The sequence below is a fragment of the Rhinopithecus bieti genome, unplaced genomic scaffold (genome assembly GCF_001698545.2).
Source record: "Rhinopithecus bieti isolate Rb0 unplaced genomic scaffold, ASM169854v2 scaffold_59, whole genome shotgun sequence".
Taxonomy (NCBI): Eukaryota; Metazoa; Chordata; class Mammalia; order Primates; family Cercopithecidae; genus Rhinopithecus; species Rhinopithecus bieti.
This window is the reverse complement of record NW_016803115.1, coordinates 1,979,091-1,997,768: the sequence shown is the minus strand read 5'-3', so window position 1 is coordinate 1,997,768 and position 18,678 is coordinate 1,979,091. Positions and strand designations below refer to the sequence as shown.

The window sequence follows — 18,678 nt, the reverse complement described above, 5'->3', positions numbered from 1 at the left end:
CATGTGTACCCTTTAATATATAATAAAAGCTAAAATTTAAAAAAATGTTATGCCCCTGTTACTTTACCCATCCTCTTTCCCTGGCACATGGTTGGTGACAGGGGAGGGACAAATAAGCCCAGTACTGCCAAGAAGGGGAATTTCACTTAATACAATGTGTAACATATGTGCCCTCTGATTAAATTCTAGGCATTAGGCTGATGGTCACAGTCATATTTATGGGGCTTTCTACAAGGCACAGTGTTTCATGATTAGCATGAACCCTTGTGTAGTACTCAAAGCCCCTGCTTAGGACAAATGGGGTGTCACAGATGAGCTCCTTGGCTAACATACTTTGTTTTTTTTACCCAGCAACAGTCGTGGCAGTGCTGCTGAATTTGCAGTTTTTCACATCATGACCAGGATTCTCGAAGCTACAAAGAGTTTGTTTTTACCTCTGCCTCCTGGTAAGTGTTGGCTCTTTTGTCCTTTGGTATAATAAATTTATTTCTTCTTCATATAGGCCATTGCCTTTGGTACTTTATAAGTTTGATGATGAGACTTGTGTATGAGAAATTGTGTCTGGTGTCACTGTGAGTGATGGGCCCTTAGGTTGGTCTCTGCTGATCAGAGCTCCTCTGACTACTAAACTATGCTGTAGCTTATTACTAACTTTAGGGAACCTAGGCTTACCCCATGCAGCTTTCTAGGATAATTTGAACCAGTGGAGCTAATTCAGGGAGCTCTGTCTCTGATGTCTCCAGGCCTAGTTTATCTGATTGAGATGTCTGAAGAGTAACACTGGGAAGTGGGTCTGGCTTGGTGCCAAGAATTGAACTGATTCTTATGCCTTTGGAGGCTAAAAAATTCCCTTCGAATTTTTAAATAGGATCAAGTCAGGCCACAAAACATCCTTGGGAGATGTATATATATATGCAGTCATTCATTTAATTGATCATTTGTTCATTTTGTCAACAGACATTTGTTGAGTAACTATGACATGACAGGTAATGTGCTAGAAATTAGAGCAGTGACAAAGATTAGTAAGAGTCTAGTTGGGAAGATGTACATAGATATCAGTATCCATTATGAGAAATAAGCCCCTGTTAGCTACAAACTCTCTTGTGCTCATTACATATCAGTTCATTTTTTTATTGTGTAAGAACACTTAGCATGAGACCTACCCTCTTAACAAATTTTTAAATGCACAATACAGTATTGTTAAATATAGGTACAATGTTGGATAGCAGGTCTCTAGAACTTACTCATCTTTCATAGCTGAAACTTTATACCCATTGAACAGCAATTGCCTATCCCCTCCTCCCCAGTTCCTGGCAAGCACCGTTCTACCTTCTGTAGTTTCTATGAGTTTGACTACTTTAGATACTGCATGTAAGTGGAATCATGCAGTATCTGTCCTTCTGTGACTGGCTTGTTTCACTTAGCATAATGACCTGAAGTTTCATCCATGTTGTCACATGGAACAGGATTTCATTTTTTAAGGCTGAGTAATCCTCCACTGTACGTTCTAAACTTTTTTCATCTGTCAATGGACATTTGGGTTGTTTCCCTATCTTGGCTATTGTGAATATGTTATGATAAACATGGGAGTATATACATATCTCTTCAAGATCCTGATTTCAATTCTTATGAATGTTTATCCAGAAATGAGATTACTGGATCATATATTGATTCTTTTTTTGAATTTTTTGAGGAACCTCCATACTGTTTGCCACAGTGGCTGTACCACTTTACATTCCCACCAACAGTGTATAAGGGTTCCAATTTCTCCACATTCTTGGTAACACTTAGATTGTGGTTTTTTGAGAGTAGCCAGCCTGAGAGATGTGAGGTGATAACTCATTGTGGTTTTGATGTACATTTCCCTGATGATTAGTGATGTCAAGCATATTTTCATATAAGTGTTGGCCATTTGTCTGTAATCTTTGGAGAAATGTCTGTTCAAGTCCTTTGACCATTTTTTAATCTGGTTGTTTTCTTGCTATTGAGGTTTGAATTCCTTATATGTTCTAGATACTAACTCTTTATTAGATATATAGTTTGCAAACATTTTTTGTCATCCTGTAGGTTTTGCCTTTACTCTTTGGATTGTTTCCTTTGCTGTGCAGAAGCTTTTTTGTTCGGTGTAGTCCCACTTACATATTTTTGTTTTCATTGTTTGTGCTTTGGATGTTATATTCAAGGAATCATTGCCAAGACCAATGTTGAGAAGCTTTCCCTCTATGTTTCTTCTAGGGTTTTTTCAGTTTCAGGTCTTATGTTTAACTCTCTAATGCATTTTGAGTTGACTTTTGTTTATGGTAAAGATAAGGGTCCCATTTCATTCCTTTGCCTGTGGACAGTTTTTCCAACACCACTTATCAGAGATACACGATCCTTTCCCCATTGTGTGTTCTTGGTGCTTTTGAAGATTAGGTGCCTGTATATGAATGGGTTTATTACTGCATATAAGTTCTAATGAGTGTTAAACTTTATGATAGCTGTAACTGCATATCAGCTGATTTTTAGTTACTTCATTCATATATATTCATCCATTCATCATTTGTTCATTCCTTCATTTTAGGTCAACATATATATGATACCCGTTTTGTGCCAGGTACTGTTGAAAGTACACACAAATTAGTACACTTAATTTTCATAAAATTTGTAACTGGTAGAAACTTAAATTGGACCACATTAAATTGTCAGTGTCCAACCATTTTTTGGCCAAAAAAAAAAAAAAAAAAAAATGGCACTTTCATGTGGTTCCACTTAATATTATTCCCATTTTATAGATGGTGAAACTGAGGCCATAAAGGTTAAGTAATTTGCCTAAAGTCACATAGCTATTAAGTGACAGAGCTGATATTCAAATCCAGGCAGTCTGGCTCCAAAATCCATGCTGCTGCTTGAATTTTATATTCCAGTTGAATTAGTTGATGTTGAAACATGGGCTATTTATGGGCCTAAAGAATCCCTACAGCATATGCTTCTCTGCATTTATGAAACATCTGATATGGTTTGGAATCCTTCATTCTTCATCCACGTTATTTAATGTCTGTCTGTAGAGGCAGTACAAAAGGAGTTGAAAGTGACCATTCATGAGGGGAATGGATGGTTTAAAATTATCCCAATGGAATATGAGTTACGAGGTACACCCTCGAAAGAGTGAAGGATTTCAGGAAAACTACCTTTGTGGCTTAAATTCTTAATTGTTTGTTGTTAACACAAAAAATTTGGTAGGGAAATGGATTGACAGTTTCAGGTTGGTTCATTACAGATATTCAAGCTTCTTTTGAAAATAAATGAAACTTATGGGGGACATTGTTATGCCTGGAGATGATAAAAATCCACTTTCTACCCAACTCACATTCCTTCACAGGGATAAGGAGGGAAAAACAGGGATAAGAAAAATGTTATCTATAGCGGTCGAGAATTATTATAAGTAGACTTATGGCTTGTGTCTGTGGGTCAGGTAAGGAAAAGGTGTTTCTCTCTCCTTTTTTTTAAATTATAAAGTTCTAGGGTACATGTGCACAATGTGCAGGTTTGTAACATAGGTATACATGTGCCATGTTGGTTTGCTGCACCTATTAACTTGTCATTTACATTAGGTATATCTCCTAATGCTATCCCTCCCCCCGCTCCCCACAACAGGCCCCAGTGTGTGATATTCCCCCACCCTTTTCCAAGTGTTCTCATTGTTCAGTTCCCACCTATGAGTGAGAACATGTGGTGTTTGGTTTTCTGTCCTTGAGATAGTTTGCTGAGAATGATGGTTTCCAGCTTCACCCATGTCCCTGCAAAGGACATGAACTCATCCTTTCTTATGGCTGCATAGTATTCCATGCTGTCTTCTTTTCTCTTAAATGTTTATTTCCATCATGTGACATGGAAATAGATGGGCGGGAAGTGACACTGGATCATGTGTGTGTGTGTACACGTGCATGCTTGTATGAATTCAGGGTGTTTCTACATGCACATGCGTAAGTGTGCTTGCTTTCCAGGCCTACTGGACTAATGAGGACTATTTGAGTTAATCAATTGTCAGAAACTTGTAACATGAATTGGTTAAAGTTCAGAAGGGAATAATGGGGACCACAAGAAGGAAGTCAGGGTTTAGAGCTAGGGCATTTGCTTTTAAAAAAAGGAACTGTATTGCATTTGCTGGCCAGAGGCGGCCAGGAGCCCTGGAAGATGAGGACTAAAGTTGGGTGGAGCTGATGACTAATTATAGCCAGTTTGCTCTGTTGCTCAGAGGCCAAGAACAGGTCCCTGAACTTGGGACTGTGCCCTGGGGATAGAGGATGAAGGGTCATCAGGGATCTTTAGGATATGAACACAGGGCTGGAGAGGGAAATCTGAACCCAGAAAATCAATAGGATCAATAATCTAGTGTAAACTTTTCTTCAGAAATAATTTTGTAACTTTTTTTTTTTTTTTTTACTAATAGTTTTGTGAAGAATTTCCAAATCCATCTGAAAAACTTTGTTGTTAATTAACTAGTAAAATAGTGGAGATTTTTTGGACTCAAGCTAGTGGACTCATCCTGTTAGCCCATTAACACATGCTTGTGGGCATGTGACCCTTGATGTTACATGTGACCCTTGATGTTACAAGGACTTAGGACTGTGCCCCATGGCTTGTGATTCATGTGTTTAGAGAGAGAAAATCCCATGATTTCTCTGAATCTAAGCCCTGCTCATTGGGCATCATCCTTTTGCCAGGTGCCTTTCCAAGTGCAGGCTATGATTCTTCTGTCATTCCCACATTCAATCAGTTGCGAAGCCTGTGCCTGTTACCGTGCCTCTCTGATTCAGTGCCTCCATTACCTCTGATTCACGTTCAGGCAATAGCTTCTCTATAGGTCTTCATAACTTCTGTAGCAAATTGTTACTCCAACTCATTCTTTCCTGTTGCCATATTAATATCCCAATGGTAAATCTTCTTTCTTTGCCTGCTTAAAACTGCTTAAAAACTTTCATTGCCTCCTCAGTCTCTCAGATTAATACATCTGTCATTCAGCATTCAACCTCTGTCATCTGCACTCATAAGCATAGAACTGGTCACATTTTTTTAAATGTCTGTTTTTGTAATTGATTGTCTCCCCCACCAGACTGTAAGGTGTATGGGAGCAGCAATTGTGCCTGTTTTGCTTATTTTTGTACTCTTAGCCCCTTGCCAGGTGTGTGGAAGGGATGTGCTGAATAAATTAGCTTTTCCAACCTTACCTCTTAATCATTCTCCTAATATGATTCCAACCCACCTGGACCATTTACTATTTTCTGAATATGCCCTATGCTTTCTCATCTTTGGACCTCTGTTCATGTTCTATTAAGTAACAGTGATGTTATGGTTGAAAGCTTACACTACACTCACACAGTTGATGCAATTTCAACTTACACATTATTATGTATAGGATCCTGGGCAAGTTTCCTAGCTCCTGTGAATCTTGCCTTTTGGCTTTTCCATTTATGAAGTGGGAATCTAGTAATTCCCACCCCATAGTTTTGTATGAGGGTTAGATGAGCCAGTACACAGTTTGAAAGCCTTGGTACATGTCCAGTATGGGTCGCGATTGTTATATTGCATGCTAGGCTCTTCATAGACCTGGCTCTAGTTCTCAAAGCAGCCTGTGGGAAAGGTACTGGTGGTTTCATTTTAGAGATGAAGAAATGGAGGCTCAGAAAGGCTTAGTTGCCTGCAGCTGGTGAGTAATAGAGCAGGATTCTGGCCTAGGGCTGCTCGTGCCAAACCTGGCTTTTTCTACTGTTCCCGCTCATTTCCACTCATAGGAATTGCATCTGTCCTTTGAAGCTCCCCACAAATGCCATCACTTCCAAGAGAGCTGTTTTGATTCTCTCCTGGTCTGATACCTTCTCCCATGCATGATGTTCTTATCTTTGTCAGTAGTAGTATACTTAGAGATCTGGGTTTTTGTGGGTAGCTCTACCCATGAGACAGGCTTGAGAATGCCTGCCTCTCCATTGAATTCCTATAAATTTGCTATCCGGCCATATTGTTTTAATTCTTTCTTTACTATAGTCCAAGTAGACTCTAAAAGCCTTTCTCTAGGGCATACCCAGAGATCAGCCATATAAACTATTCCCTTCTGGTCCAAATTTGTTTCCCTTCAGCAAAAAGGTCCTCATCCCAACAACCTTTTAGTCTGGACGTATGAAGTCTGAAGTGCTTCTGTACTCTTTTGCTACCTTACTGTAGAATCACAAACATATCAAACTGTAAAACCATTGAGCAGACCTTGCTCTCTTTTTGCATAGGAAGGGACCCAAGGAGCAGGGAATGTATAGTTACCAGAAACTTAGTATAGACCCAGCATGATATTTAGTTATGAATAATACAGAGAAGGAAACTTGGACCTTGTTTTCAAGAAATTTAGTTGGTTCCAGGCACCAAGAACTGAACTAAGTGCTTTATTAACATGATCTAATCCATTCCCTGGGGGCTGCTGGAGATGTTGGCTGACTGCGTTTACCCTCCGGATCTCTCATCCTAGGTTTTCATACTCTGCACACCATCCTCGGGGTCCAGTGTCTCCCTTTGCATAACCTGCTGCATTGCATTGACAGTGGAGTGTTGCTTCTCACTGAAACAGCTGTCGTAAGGCTCATGAAAGGTAAGAGGCCCTGAGTTTGCCAGAGTGCTAGTTCCAGTCAGAGCACCAACAAGGCTAGCTTCTTGGGCGTGCAACCTGTGCAGTCACAAAGAGCCTGGCTGCACTAAGAGTCCCCTTTTCAGTTTAATGCTGCGTTACATCTTGAAATTCTTAGTAATATTTGAACAAGGGCTTGCTCATGTTCATTTTGTGCTGAGCCCCACAAATTATACAGCTGGTCCTGTGAGCACAATCCATTCCCTGTAATCATCTTTTGGGCCCATTTAAAGTGTCTTAGCCCTTCAAGAGGTCCTAAGGGACTTTACAGTCCACATACAACTATTAGATTCCTTTTCTGTGCAAGAGGGCACTTGAGGCTAGGAGCCTCTGCAGGCTCGTTTCTCAAGAATATGTCACGAAATGGCTTACTTTCAGCTATTAACTCTGTCATTTCAAAGTTAGACTAGAAATGCAAGGAAAATTATTGAAAGGGGCAATGCTTATATGGATTTGAACTTTAAATTCTGTAGTATAATCACTCAATTCAATTGTATTTTAAGATGATTTTTGTTTATATGAAAGCATTTGTCATTCCTCAAGGTACCTTCTGTTTTAAGTTAGTCAATAAAATTGCTTTGCACCTGGCAGCTTGTTACAGAAAAATCCCTTTTTATTCAGAGAGTCAGAGTAAAATTTCCAAAATGCTGTTAGATTAGCTTCAGACTACACAGTTGGGATATGTCTTATCAAGATGAACCACTCAAGTATTAATATTAACTTGCTGAATTATCAAAACAGGTATTTGTTTCATTTGCCAATCTCTAACTTTTTTGTAGATCTGGACAATACAGAGAAAAATGAAAAACTGAAATTCAGTATCATTTTGCGGCTTCCTCCGGTAATACTGAGTTACATTTTATTTTCTCCCTAAGTTTTGGCATGACCCTCCTTCAATTTCTTCTTGCAAGAAGAGCATTTATTTGCTTTGGGTTAAAGTCAGTTGAATCGTTTCACTTTTCAACGCTTCCAAGAAATTCCACCCATCCCCAGCCCTCTGTCAGCTGTTTCCCACTGGGCCTACAGAGCACTTGCTCCTCTGGCTCTGCACTGCCTTGGCACAGTCCAGTGAGAACATTAAGCCATTTTCGCCTCTTAGGAAACCACACTAATATTTACATCTGAGTCTGAGAGGGAGGGAGAGGGGAAACGTGCTTTTGCATTTAAACAGATTTAAATTGGATACATTTGAATACAGGTGAGGACAGAAGGTTCTAGAACAGTATTTCCCCTTACTGCATTTCTACCATGGTAGGAAGACATTCCCAGGTGAAAGGAAGAATGAGAAACACAAGGGAACATCAACACTCAAGAGTCAGAGATACTATGAAAATATGAAATTCCACAGCAGGGTCTTCCGAGCCTCTAACTCTGCAAACTTCCTGACCTGAAGAAGCCAGTTCCATCTGCTGTGTACACGCCTTGCACACTTGCACCTCTGGCACTGTCCTCTCACGAACGGCTGTCTGTTGTCTTTCTGGACCTAATCGCCCTTCTCTGTAGTAGCCCTTCCCCCTCACTCACAGGCTTACTGAAGCAAAGGCAAGAATAGAAAACAAAGCATATTTTCCATAGCTAGATCTCTCTGGGGAACATTGCTGAATATTTAGTTTGGTCTCCAAGTTTGTTTATTTCCCCAGTACTCTTAGGGAATTAAAATTTTCTAGGCAAGACAATGGCAGAAAAGTTGATATAAACATGCGTACACCCCTTAGTTTCCTGTCAAAACATCAGAGTTGTCATGCCCATCTCTGGTTTTGAAGAGCAGCGGATAAACTCCATTTCAGTAAAAGGGTTTGGCAACATCAGTGTATAAACCACTTTCCTCATTGTAGCATTTGAGAGAGTATTTACTCCCTCATAGAAACTTCATAAGAACGTGGCCTTTCTCCAAGGGTCCTTATCATCAAGGGCCTGTCTTAGGCTAACCAGCTACTTTGGAATAATGCTTTTATAATTATGAGTAGATATAAGGTATGTTTACTTAATATAGTGTGCTGTATATTCTCTACTTTTTTTCAATTTGCATAATAGCTTATTGGTCAGAAGATTTGTAGACTTTGGGATCATCCTATGAGTTCTAACATCATTTCACGGAACCACGTGACGCGACTCCTTCAGAACTATAAGAAACAGGTGAGTTTCTCTGAAAGCACAGCCAACTAAATGTTTTTAGGATCCTGTTTGCCCGTGACAACGTATCTATATGGACAGCAATTATAGTTCTTATCACTTTATTTTAAAATTGTGCTTATTGTGGAGAACCAACTTACACCCGAAGTGGTTTCCCTTTTAGCCTCGGAATTCTATGATTGACAAGTCATCGTTCAGTGTAGAATTTCTGCCTCTGAACTACTTCATTGAAATTCTGACAGATATAGAGTCCTCCAATCAAGGTAATTTACTCCCTGTTCTCAGGGTCTTTCCACTTTTCCCTTGACACATCAGTCCTTCCCTATTCACTTCTGTGAACTGTTTTCTTTCCAAAATCCTTTTACAGACAAGTAGGCCCTTATAGCAGTTGGTTTACATTAGCAGTACCCAATTTACCACCTAGAGTAAATTACCAAATAATCACCTCTGAAGTTTTAAAAGAGTCAAGAGGTTTAAAGCCCATTTGGTTGATGTTTATCAGTGTTCTTGGTGCTGAAGTTTAATACAATTTAAAAACACATTCTCAAAAAAATCATTTTACTAAAATATAATTATGATTTTAATGAGCTGTGAGCACAAAGTTATAAATGTTTCATGGCCCCATAGTAACCCTTTTCCCTGCCCCCTCCCCATGTTTTTCCAGCCCTGTATCCTTTTGAAGGAGATGACAATGTGGATGCAGAATTTGTAGAGGAAGCAGCTCTGAAACACACCACAATGCTTTTAGGCTTATGAAAAAGAAAACGCAATTGGATCTGCTGCTGCCATTTTAATCTTGCTCATTATCCTTACTCCTGTTGAGAATCCTTTAGCAATATTTAAAATTGGTAACAAAACTAAGAAATTGTTTAGCCATCTGAGTTTCAGGTTGGTACATGTTCAGACAGAACTATAACTGCTGTATCACATTCCAATTTTGAATAGCCAGTGAGCAATCAAGTGTAGAGAAATGATAAATGGTCTAAGAAGGCATACAATGGCATAAACTGTGCTCTTCCTGGTAGCTTAATAGGCCACAAGCTAGTTTCTGTTGCACTCTGAAATAAAATATGCTTTAAAAATGTAGGGAACAGTGCTTAGAAAAGCAAAAACGAGGTGTGTCATTGAAATAACAGGAAGAAAATTAAATGTTATGTAAGAACACTATTTGGAAAGAGGTTCCTTTTAAAACTGAGTTTGTACTAAATCAGATTTGCCATGTCCAGCACAGAATAATTTGTACTTAGTATTTACAGCAGGGTTTGTCTTTGTGAATTCAGATGAAATGTATTTAATTTTTTTATATTTATAAAACGTTGATTTAGGAATATTTTGTCATTAAAAAACCTGAAAACAAAGTTTTGGCCTGACTTTCCCTGTTGTTTGAATGTAGCCTTTTTATTGAAGCCAAGAATCATGAGTCTATGAACTTTTTTTTTTTCCAAAGGCCCCCATGTGACACCTAACTCATTCTACCATTTCCTTTTTTCACTTTTCTATAGTGATTTCATTCTAACCCACAAATACAGTTGCAGCCCAAGGTCAGCCCACAACCCTTTGCTTTTGTGTCTTCAGACTGAACTTGAGATTTTAATAATTATAAATATCATTAGCTGGTATGATCATTCAACTTCCTGTCTAAAATTTTGTTCTAAAAATTGTCCTGTCTTATAGAATTACCCTTTTTGGTCAAATACTTCATGGTCACCAATGACTAGGCTCAAAATCTTGGAGCCTAGTCAATGCAATGCTGATTCTTTCTCTTGATAAGGTCATTATCTTTCAATCCCTGTTTTCATTCATTTCTTTGCATACCTGGATTGTTCTAGTTGCTCCCTAAGGTCTAAATTTATCTGAAACATATTTGAGAAAAACACTAGTTTGATCTGGTCACTCTGCTCATAATCTTTTAATAACTTGCCATTCATTATAGGATAAAATTCAAACTCCTTGACATGCAAAGTATCCCAAATTCCTGCCTTGTACAATATGAACATTTTCTTCCAGCCAGGTCAGTTCATCGGGCCTTGAACACAATTCTTGTCTTAGTTCCAAGCCTTGCTTTAGGTTACTTCCCACACCTGGATTCCCTCTCATCTGTTAAAATCTTATTCATGCTTACAGGTCAGATAAACAGTTCTGTGATCCAGACCATTCCAGCACCTGGTGGCATCTTCCTTCTGAGCCAGTACCATGCATTGTAATATTTAAGTATCCCTCCCTTTGTGATGTTATTTCTCTATTCTTAGGTTGCTCAAACTTCCTATGTGTGTATTTTTCAATCCCTAATGAGGTTACTAATTCCTACAATACAGGAACTATGTTTAAATATGCAGTATTTCTTCTTTTCAAAGGTAATCCCAAGTAATTGCTTTATGACTCACCAAGCAGGTTAGATTTAGGCTGAGAGAGATTAAATTTCTTTTAAATCTGGCAGGATTAGGACCTTGTACAGATGAATTTAGTAAAATAAAGGGATGGAATAAAGGGATGGAATATTTCTCACTCCCAGAGTTGCAAAATAAAATTCATAATGCTACCAGTATGAAATAAAGATACTTTCACCCCCTTCCCTCCAGAAACACCGCTGGCCCAGCTAAACAGTCATGCAGCCACATCATGGGCTTGAGAAACAGCCCTGTGCCCACCCCTGGCAGACATACCCCCCAAGCCTGCTGAGCAGCTGTGTGCCCATGAACTGGACCTGAGAAATGGCCCCATGGGCTACCCCTAATAGACATGATCCCAGGCTAGCTGAGCAGCCTTGCACCCACATACTGGGCTTGAGAAGCAGCTCCATGGGCTGCTCCCAGGCTGGCTGAGCACCTATGTGACTGTGTCCTGAGCCAGAGAAACAGTCCTGTGGACCACCCTCAGCAGACACATGCCCAGGCCAGCTGAGATGCTGTATGACCATGTCCCAGGCCTGAGAAACAGCCCTGTGAGGTGTCCCTACCAAACATGCCTCCAGGCCAGCTGAGCAGCTGTGCATCTGCATACCAGGCCTGAAAAACAGCACCATAGGATGCTTCTCATAGGCACATGTCCTGGCCTGCCAAGCAGACTTGCACCTGTGCCCTAGGCCTGATGATAAACAGCCCTGTGGGCCACTTTCAGCAAATGTGCCCCTAGGCCAGCCATCCAGCCTTGTGCCTGCATTCTGGGCGTGAGAAACAGCACCATGGGCTGCCCTTGGCAGACACGTCCCTAGGCTGAGCAACCACATGCCCATGTTCCTAAGCAAAGTAAAAGCTCTGTGGCTCCAACTCCAGCAAGCCAGACTCCAAGTTGACTGATCCACCACATGCATGCATCTGCCCTCAACTTGAAAAATAGCCTGGTGAGCCCACCCCAGTTGCCACACACTTTCTCAATCTAGGCCACTGAGAAACATCACTAGTGTGGATTGCAGCTGAAGAAACTTTAAAGATAGCACACTACTCTCCTTCCAGCTAGAATGAAGGCCAATGCACTCCACTGAACTGACACCCCACAACTCATTTATACAAATAAGTCTTTCCCTATGAAACCTCCATAAAATTGGAAGAGCTGACTTTTCCACCAGATGTGTAGAAATCAATGTAAGGACATATCAAACATGAAAAAGTAAAGAAACATGACACCTTCAAAGGAAAACAATAATTCTCCAGTAACAGACCCCAATTATAACAAAATATAGGAAATGCCAAAAAATCAAAATAATAATCCTAAGGAAACTAAGATTCAAGAGAATACAGATACATAATTCAACAAAATCAGGAAAACAATTCATGATTTGAATGAGAAATCCAACAAAGAACCAAACAAATCCTACAGTTGAAGGATTCAATGAATGAAAAACACAATTGAGGGCTGCAACAAGACTAAACCAAGCAGAAGAAAGAATTTCTAAACTTCAAGTGTTTTGAAATAATATAGGCAGACAAAGTAAAAAGAATAAAAAGGAATGAAGAAAGCCTATAGGATTTATGGAAAACGATTAAGTGAACAAGTAATCATATTATGGGCATTCCAAAAGGAGAAGAGAAGGGAAAAGGTGAGGGAAACATATGTAATGAATAGAAAACTTCACAAGTCATGAGGGAGGGATGGACATCCAGGTCCAGGAAGCTAAAAGAACCACAAATAGATTCAAGCCAAACAAGTCATCTCCAAGGCACATTGTAGTCAAATTATCAAAAGGCAACAATAAAGAATGCTAAAAGCAGCAAGAGAAAAATGTCAAGTCACATATAAGGTAAACCCCATTAGATTAATAGCAGATTGCTCAGCATAAAACTTACAGACTAGGAGAGAATGGGTTGATATCACCAAAGTACTGAAAGGAAAAAAAAAAAAGCCAATGATATTATATCCAGAAAAGCTATCCTCCACAAATGAAGGAGAAATAAAATATTTCACAGACAAACTAAAACTAAGGACATCTATCACCACTAGACAGGCCTTACATGAAATCCCATAAGAAATACTCAAGGGAGTCTTACATCTGGAAGTGAAAAGACAATCACCATCGTCATGAAAATATGTGAAACTGGCTGGACATGGTTGCTCACACCTGTAATCTTAGCACTTTGAAAGCCTGAGGTGGGGAGGATCACTTGAAGCCACAAGTTCAAGGCTGGCCTGGAAAACACAGTGAGACTCTGTCTCTACAGAAAAAAAAAAAAATTAAAAACAGGCAAAACTGGCAAACTCGTCAGTAGAGCCAATACACAAACAGAAAGGACTCAAACCTTATTACTACAGAAAACCATCTACCCACAAAAGTAAATAAGAGGAAGGGACAAAGGATAAATAAAACCACCAGAAAACAATCAATAACATGACAGGAGTAAGTCCTCACCTGTCAATAATAACCTAAAATGTAAATGGATTAAATCCCCCATTTAAAATGTGTAGACTCAGTGGGTGGATCATGGCAGATGGGATGCAGGACTAGATTGCAGCTCCAGAAGAGAAGCATGCAGAGGCTTGCATTATGAATATTAGCTCCAGATCGACTACAAGAACAGACCACCAATCCTGAGAGGACCCACAGATCCTCTGAAGGAAGCAGACTGCTCCTGCAGGACCTAGGAGACACCCCAAATACTGTGAGTGCCCCAATCGCAGAAGTGGGAAACACAGACCCTTCTCTCCCAGACACACACCCCTACTGGAGAAGTTGAAGGTCTGTTTGTGGGAGAAGTTCCCGACCTTACCTGGAGCTGAGCCAAGTTAGAGTTGCGCTGAGCGAAATACAGGGGTAGAGGAAGTAGCAGAAAGGCACTGGGAGCTCACTGGATCCCCAAGCAGCCCATTCCTGCCTGGCACCACAGGGATCCATCAGGAGGGCGGCCAGAGGAGCAGGGGGTAAGACTCCGCAGGGAGAAGGACTTCTCTAGCTGAACTTTGTAGCAATTTGAACGGGGCCAGAAGCCTCCTGGCCAGAATTCGGGGAGAGTGCAAAACCGGCTTGCAGACTTCACAGGCGGGGAAAGAACTAAAGCCCTTTTCTTTTGCAGCTGGGAAGTGGAAAGCCTTGGGCAAGTTTTCAAGCCCAACTTGCCCTCTGCCTGGAAACAGACTTTGAGCTATTGTGGGTGGCACCGTGGGAGTGAGACTGGCCTTTCAGTTTGTATGGGAGCTGGGTGAGGCCTGTGACTGCTGGCTTTCCTTCACTTCCCTGACAACCTGCATGACTCAGCAGAGGCAGCCATAATCCTCCTAGGTACACAAATCCAGTGACCTGGGAATCTCAACCCCCTCCACCACAGCAGCTGCAGCAAGACCTGCCCAAGGAGAGTCTGAGCTCAGACACACCTAGCCCCATCCCCATCTGATAGTCCTTCCCTACCCACCCTGGTAGTGGAAGGCAAAGGACATATAATCTTGGGAGTTCTAGGGCCACGGCCACCTCTGGTTCCTCTCCACACTACTAGAGCTAATGCTTTCTGGAAAGTGCTATCTCTTTCTGGTGGGAGGAGGCCAACCAGCACAAAAATAGAGCATTAAGCCACCAAAGCTAAGGACCCCCATGGAGTCCACTGCACCCTATGCCACCTCCACCAGAAGAGGCACTGGTAACCATGGCTGAGAGACCCATAGATGGTTCACATCACAGGACTCTGTGTAGACAACCCCCAGTACCAGCCTGGAGCCAGGTAGATTAGCTGGGTGGCTAGACCCAAAAGAGAGACAACAATCACTGTGGTTCGGCTCACAGGAAGCCACATCCACAGGAAAAGGCGGAGAGTACTACATCAAGGGAACCCCCTGTGGGACAAAAAAAATTTGAACAACAGCCTTCAGCCTTAGATCTTCTCTCTGACAGAGCCTACCCAAATGAGAAGCAACCAGAAAACCAACCCTAGTAATATGACAAAACAAGACTGGTCAACACCCCCCCAAAATCACATTAGTTCACCAGCAATGGATCCAAACCAAGAAGAAATACCTGATTTACCCAAAAAATAATTCAGGAGGTTAGTTATTAAGCTAATCAGGGAAGGATCAGAGAAAGGTGAAGTCCAATGCAAGGAAATCCAAAAAATGATACAAGAAGTGAAGGGAGAAATATTCAAAGAAATAGATTGCTTAAAGAAAAAACAAAATTCAGGAAACTTTGGACACACTTTTAGAAATGCAAAATGCTCTGGAAAGTCTCAGCAATAGAATTTAACAAGTAGAAGAAAGAAATTCAGAGCTCAAAGACAAGGTTTTCAAATTAACCCAATCCAATGAAGACAAAAAAATAAAATATGAACAAAGCCTCCAAGAAGTCTAGAATGATGTTAAACAACCAAACTTAAGAATGATCAGTGTTCCTGAGAAAGAAGACAATTCTAAAAGCTTGGAAAATGTATTTGGGGGAATAATTGAGGAAAATTTCCCTGGCCTTGCTAGAGACCTAGACAGGGAAACACAAGAAGCACAATGAACACCTGGGAAATACATCGCAAAAAGATCTTTGCCTAGGCACATTGTCATCAGGTTATCCAAAGTTAAGACAAAGGAAAGAATCTTAAGAGCTATGAGAGAGAAGCACCAGGTAACCTAGAAAGGAAAACCTATCAGATTTAACAGCAGACTTCTCAGCAGAAACCCCACAAGCTAGAAGGGATTGAGGGTCTTATCTTCAACCTCCTCAAGCAAAACAAATATCAGCCAAGAATTTGGTATCCAGCAAACCTAAGCATCATATATGAAGGAAAGATATTTTCAAACAAACAAATGCTGATCAAATTTGCCATTACCAAGCCACCACTACCAGAACTGCTAAAAGGAGCTCTAAATCTTGAAACAAATCCTGGAAACACATCAAAACACAATCTCATTAAAGCATAAATCACACAAGACTTATAAAACAAAAATACAAGTTAAAAAAATAACAAAAAAATTCCAAAAGTACACAGGCAACAAAGAGCATGATACCTCACATGGTACCTCACATTTCAATACTAACATTGAATCTAAATGGCCTAAATGCTCCACTTCCTAAACATATATGCACTTAACACTGGAGCTCCCAAATTTATAAAACAATTACTAATAGGCCTAAGAAATGAGATAGACAGAAACACCATAATAGTGGGGGACTTGCAAAACTCCACTGACAGCACTTAGAGAGGTCATCAAGACAGAAAGTCAACAAAGAAACAATGCATTTTAACTATACCCTGGAACAAATGGACTTAACAGATACATACAAAATATTTCATCTAACAGCCACAGAATACACATTCTATTCAATAGTGCATGGAACTTTCTCCAAGATAGGCCATATGATAGGCCGTAAAACGAGCCTCAATACATTTAAGAAAATTGAAGTTATATCAACCACTCTCTTAGACCACAGTGAAATAAAACTGGAAATCAGTTCCAAAAGGAACCTTCAAAACCATGCAAATGCATGGAAATTAAATAACCTGCTCCTGAATGAGCATTGGGTCAAAAACAATCAACATGGAAAATAAAAAATTCTTCGAACTGAATGACAATAAATGACACAACCGATCAAAACCTCTGGGATACACCTAAGGTACAGTAAGAGGAAAGTTCATAGCCCTAAACGTCTATATCAAAAAGTCTGAAAGAGCACAGACAATCTAAGTTCACACTTCAAAGATCTACAGAAACAAGAACAAGCCAAACCCAAATCCAGCAGAAGAAAGGAAATAACCAAGATCAGAGCAGAACTAAACAAAATTGAAACAAACAAAAATACAAAAGATAAATGAAACAAAAACTTGTTTCTTTGAAAAGGTAAATAAAATTGATAGGCCATTAGCAAGATTAACCAAGAAAAGAAGAGAGAAAATCCAAATAACCTCACACTGAGAAACGAAAAGGAGATATTACAACTTACACCACTGAAGTACAAAAGATCATTCAAGGCTAATATGAACACCTTTATGCACATAAACTGGAAAACATAGAAGAGATGGATAAATTCTTGGAAAAATACAACCTTCTTAGCTTAAATCAGGAAGAATTAGACATCCTGAACAGACCAATAACAAGCAGCGACATGGAAATGGTAGTTTAAACATTACCAACCAAAGGCCGGGCGTGGTGGCTCATGCCTGTAATCCCAGCACTTTGGGAGGCCAAGGCGGGTGGATCACTTGAGGTCAGGAGTTTGAGACCAGCCTGGCCAATGTGGCAAAACCCTGTCTCTACTAAATACACAAACATTAACCAAGTGTGGTGGTGCATGCCTGTAGTCCCAGCTACTCTGGAGGCTCAGGCAGGAGAATCACTTGAACCCGGGAGGCGGAAGTTGCAGTGAGCTGAGATCACACCACTGCACTCCAGCCTGGACAACAGAGTGAAACTCTGTCAAAAAAATTACCCTCACAAAAACATCCAGTACCAGATGGATTCACAGCAGAATTCTACCAGACATTCATAGAAGAATTGGTACCAATCCTTTTGACACTATTCCATAGGCTAGAGAAAGAAGGAACCCTCCCTAATCCATTCTATGAAGCCAACATCACCCTAATACCAAAACCAGGAAAGGACACAACCAAAACAGAAAACTACAGACCAATATCCTTGATGAACATAGATGCTAAAATCCTTAACAAAATACTAGCTAACTGAATCCACAAGATATCAAAAAGAGAATCCACCATAATCAAGTAGGTTTCATACCAGGGTTGCAGGGATGGTTTAACATACACAAGCCAGTAAATGTGATACACCACATAAACAGAATTAAAAACAAAAATTACATGATCCTCTCAATAGGTGCAGAAAAAGCATTTGACAAAATCCAACATCGCTTTATGATTAATATCCTTAGCAAAATCGGCATACAAGGGACATACCTTAATGTAATAAAAGCCGTCTATGACAAACCCACAGCCAACATAATACTGAATGGGGAAAAGTTGAAAGCATTCCCTCTGAGAACTGGAACAAGACAAGGATGCCCACTCTCACCACTCCTCTTCAACACAGTACTGGAAGTCCTAGCCAGAGCAATCAGGCAAAAGAAATAAAGGGCATCCAAATCGGTAAAGAGGTAGTCAAATTGTCCCTGTTTGCTAACAATATGATTGTTCACCTTGAAAACCCTAAAGACTCCTCCAGAAAGCTTCTAGAACTGATAAAAGAATTCAGCAAAGTTTCCAGATACAAGATTAATGTACACAAATCAGTAGCTCTTCTATACACCAATGGTGACCCAGCTGAGAATCACATTGAGAACTCAATCCCTTTTATAATAGCTGCAAAAAAAAAATACGTAGGAATATACCTAACAAAGGAGTCGAAAGACCTCTACAAGGAAAACTACAAAACATTGCTGAAAGAAATCATAGACAATACAAACAAATGGAAACACCCCATGCTCATGGATGGGTAGAATCAATATTGTGAAAATGACCATACTGCCAAAAGCAATC

The 18,678-nt window shown here is 40.2% G+C and overlaps 1 protein-coding gene across 3 annotated transcripts in view; it reads left to right on the top strand.

The window, feature by feature from the left end:
* GSAP (gamma-secretase activating protein) overlaps positions 1-10,141 on the top strand; it is a 94,581-nt gene extending 84,440 nt beyond the window's left edge. For all 3 annotated transcript variants that reach the window (XM_017854964.1, XM_017855031.1, XM_017854914.1), the window contains 6 exons: positions 352-446; positions 6,497-6,616; positions 7,432-7,493; positions 8,687-8,788; positions 8,949-9,048; positions 9,450-10,141. In XM_017854964.1, the coding sequence (XP_017710453.1) occupies positions 352-446; positions 6,497-6,616; positions 7,432-7,493; positions 8,687-8,788; positions 8,949-9,048; positions 9,450-9,541 (571 nt within the window). In that variant the 3' untranslated portion in view covers positions 9,542-10,141. The remainder of the gene's footprint in view (positions 1-351; positions 447-6,496; positions 6,617-7,431; positions 7,494-8,686; positions 8,789-8,948; positions 9,049-9,449) is intronic.
* Positions 10,142-18,678: the final 8,537 nt, after the last annotated feature.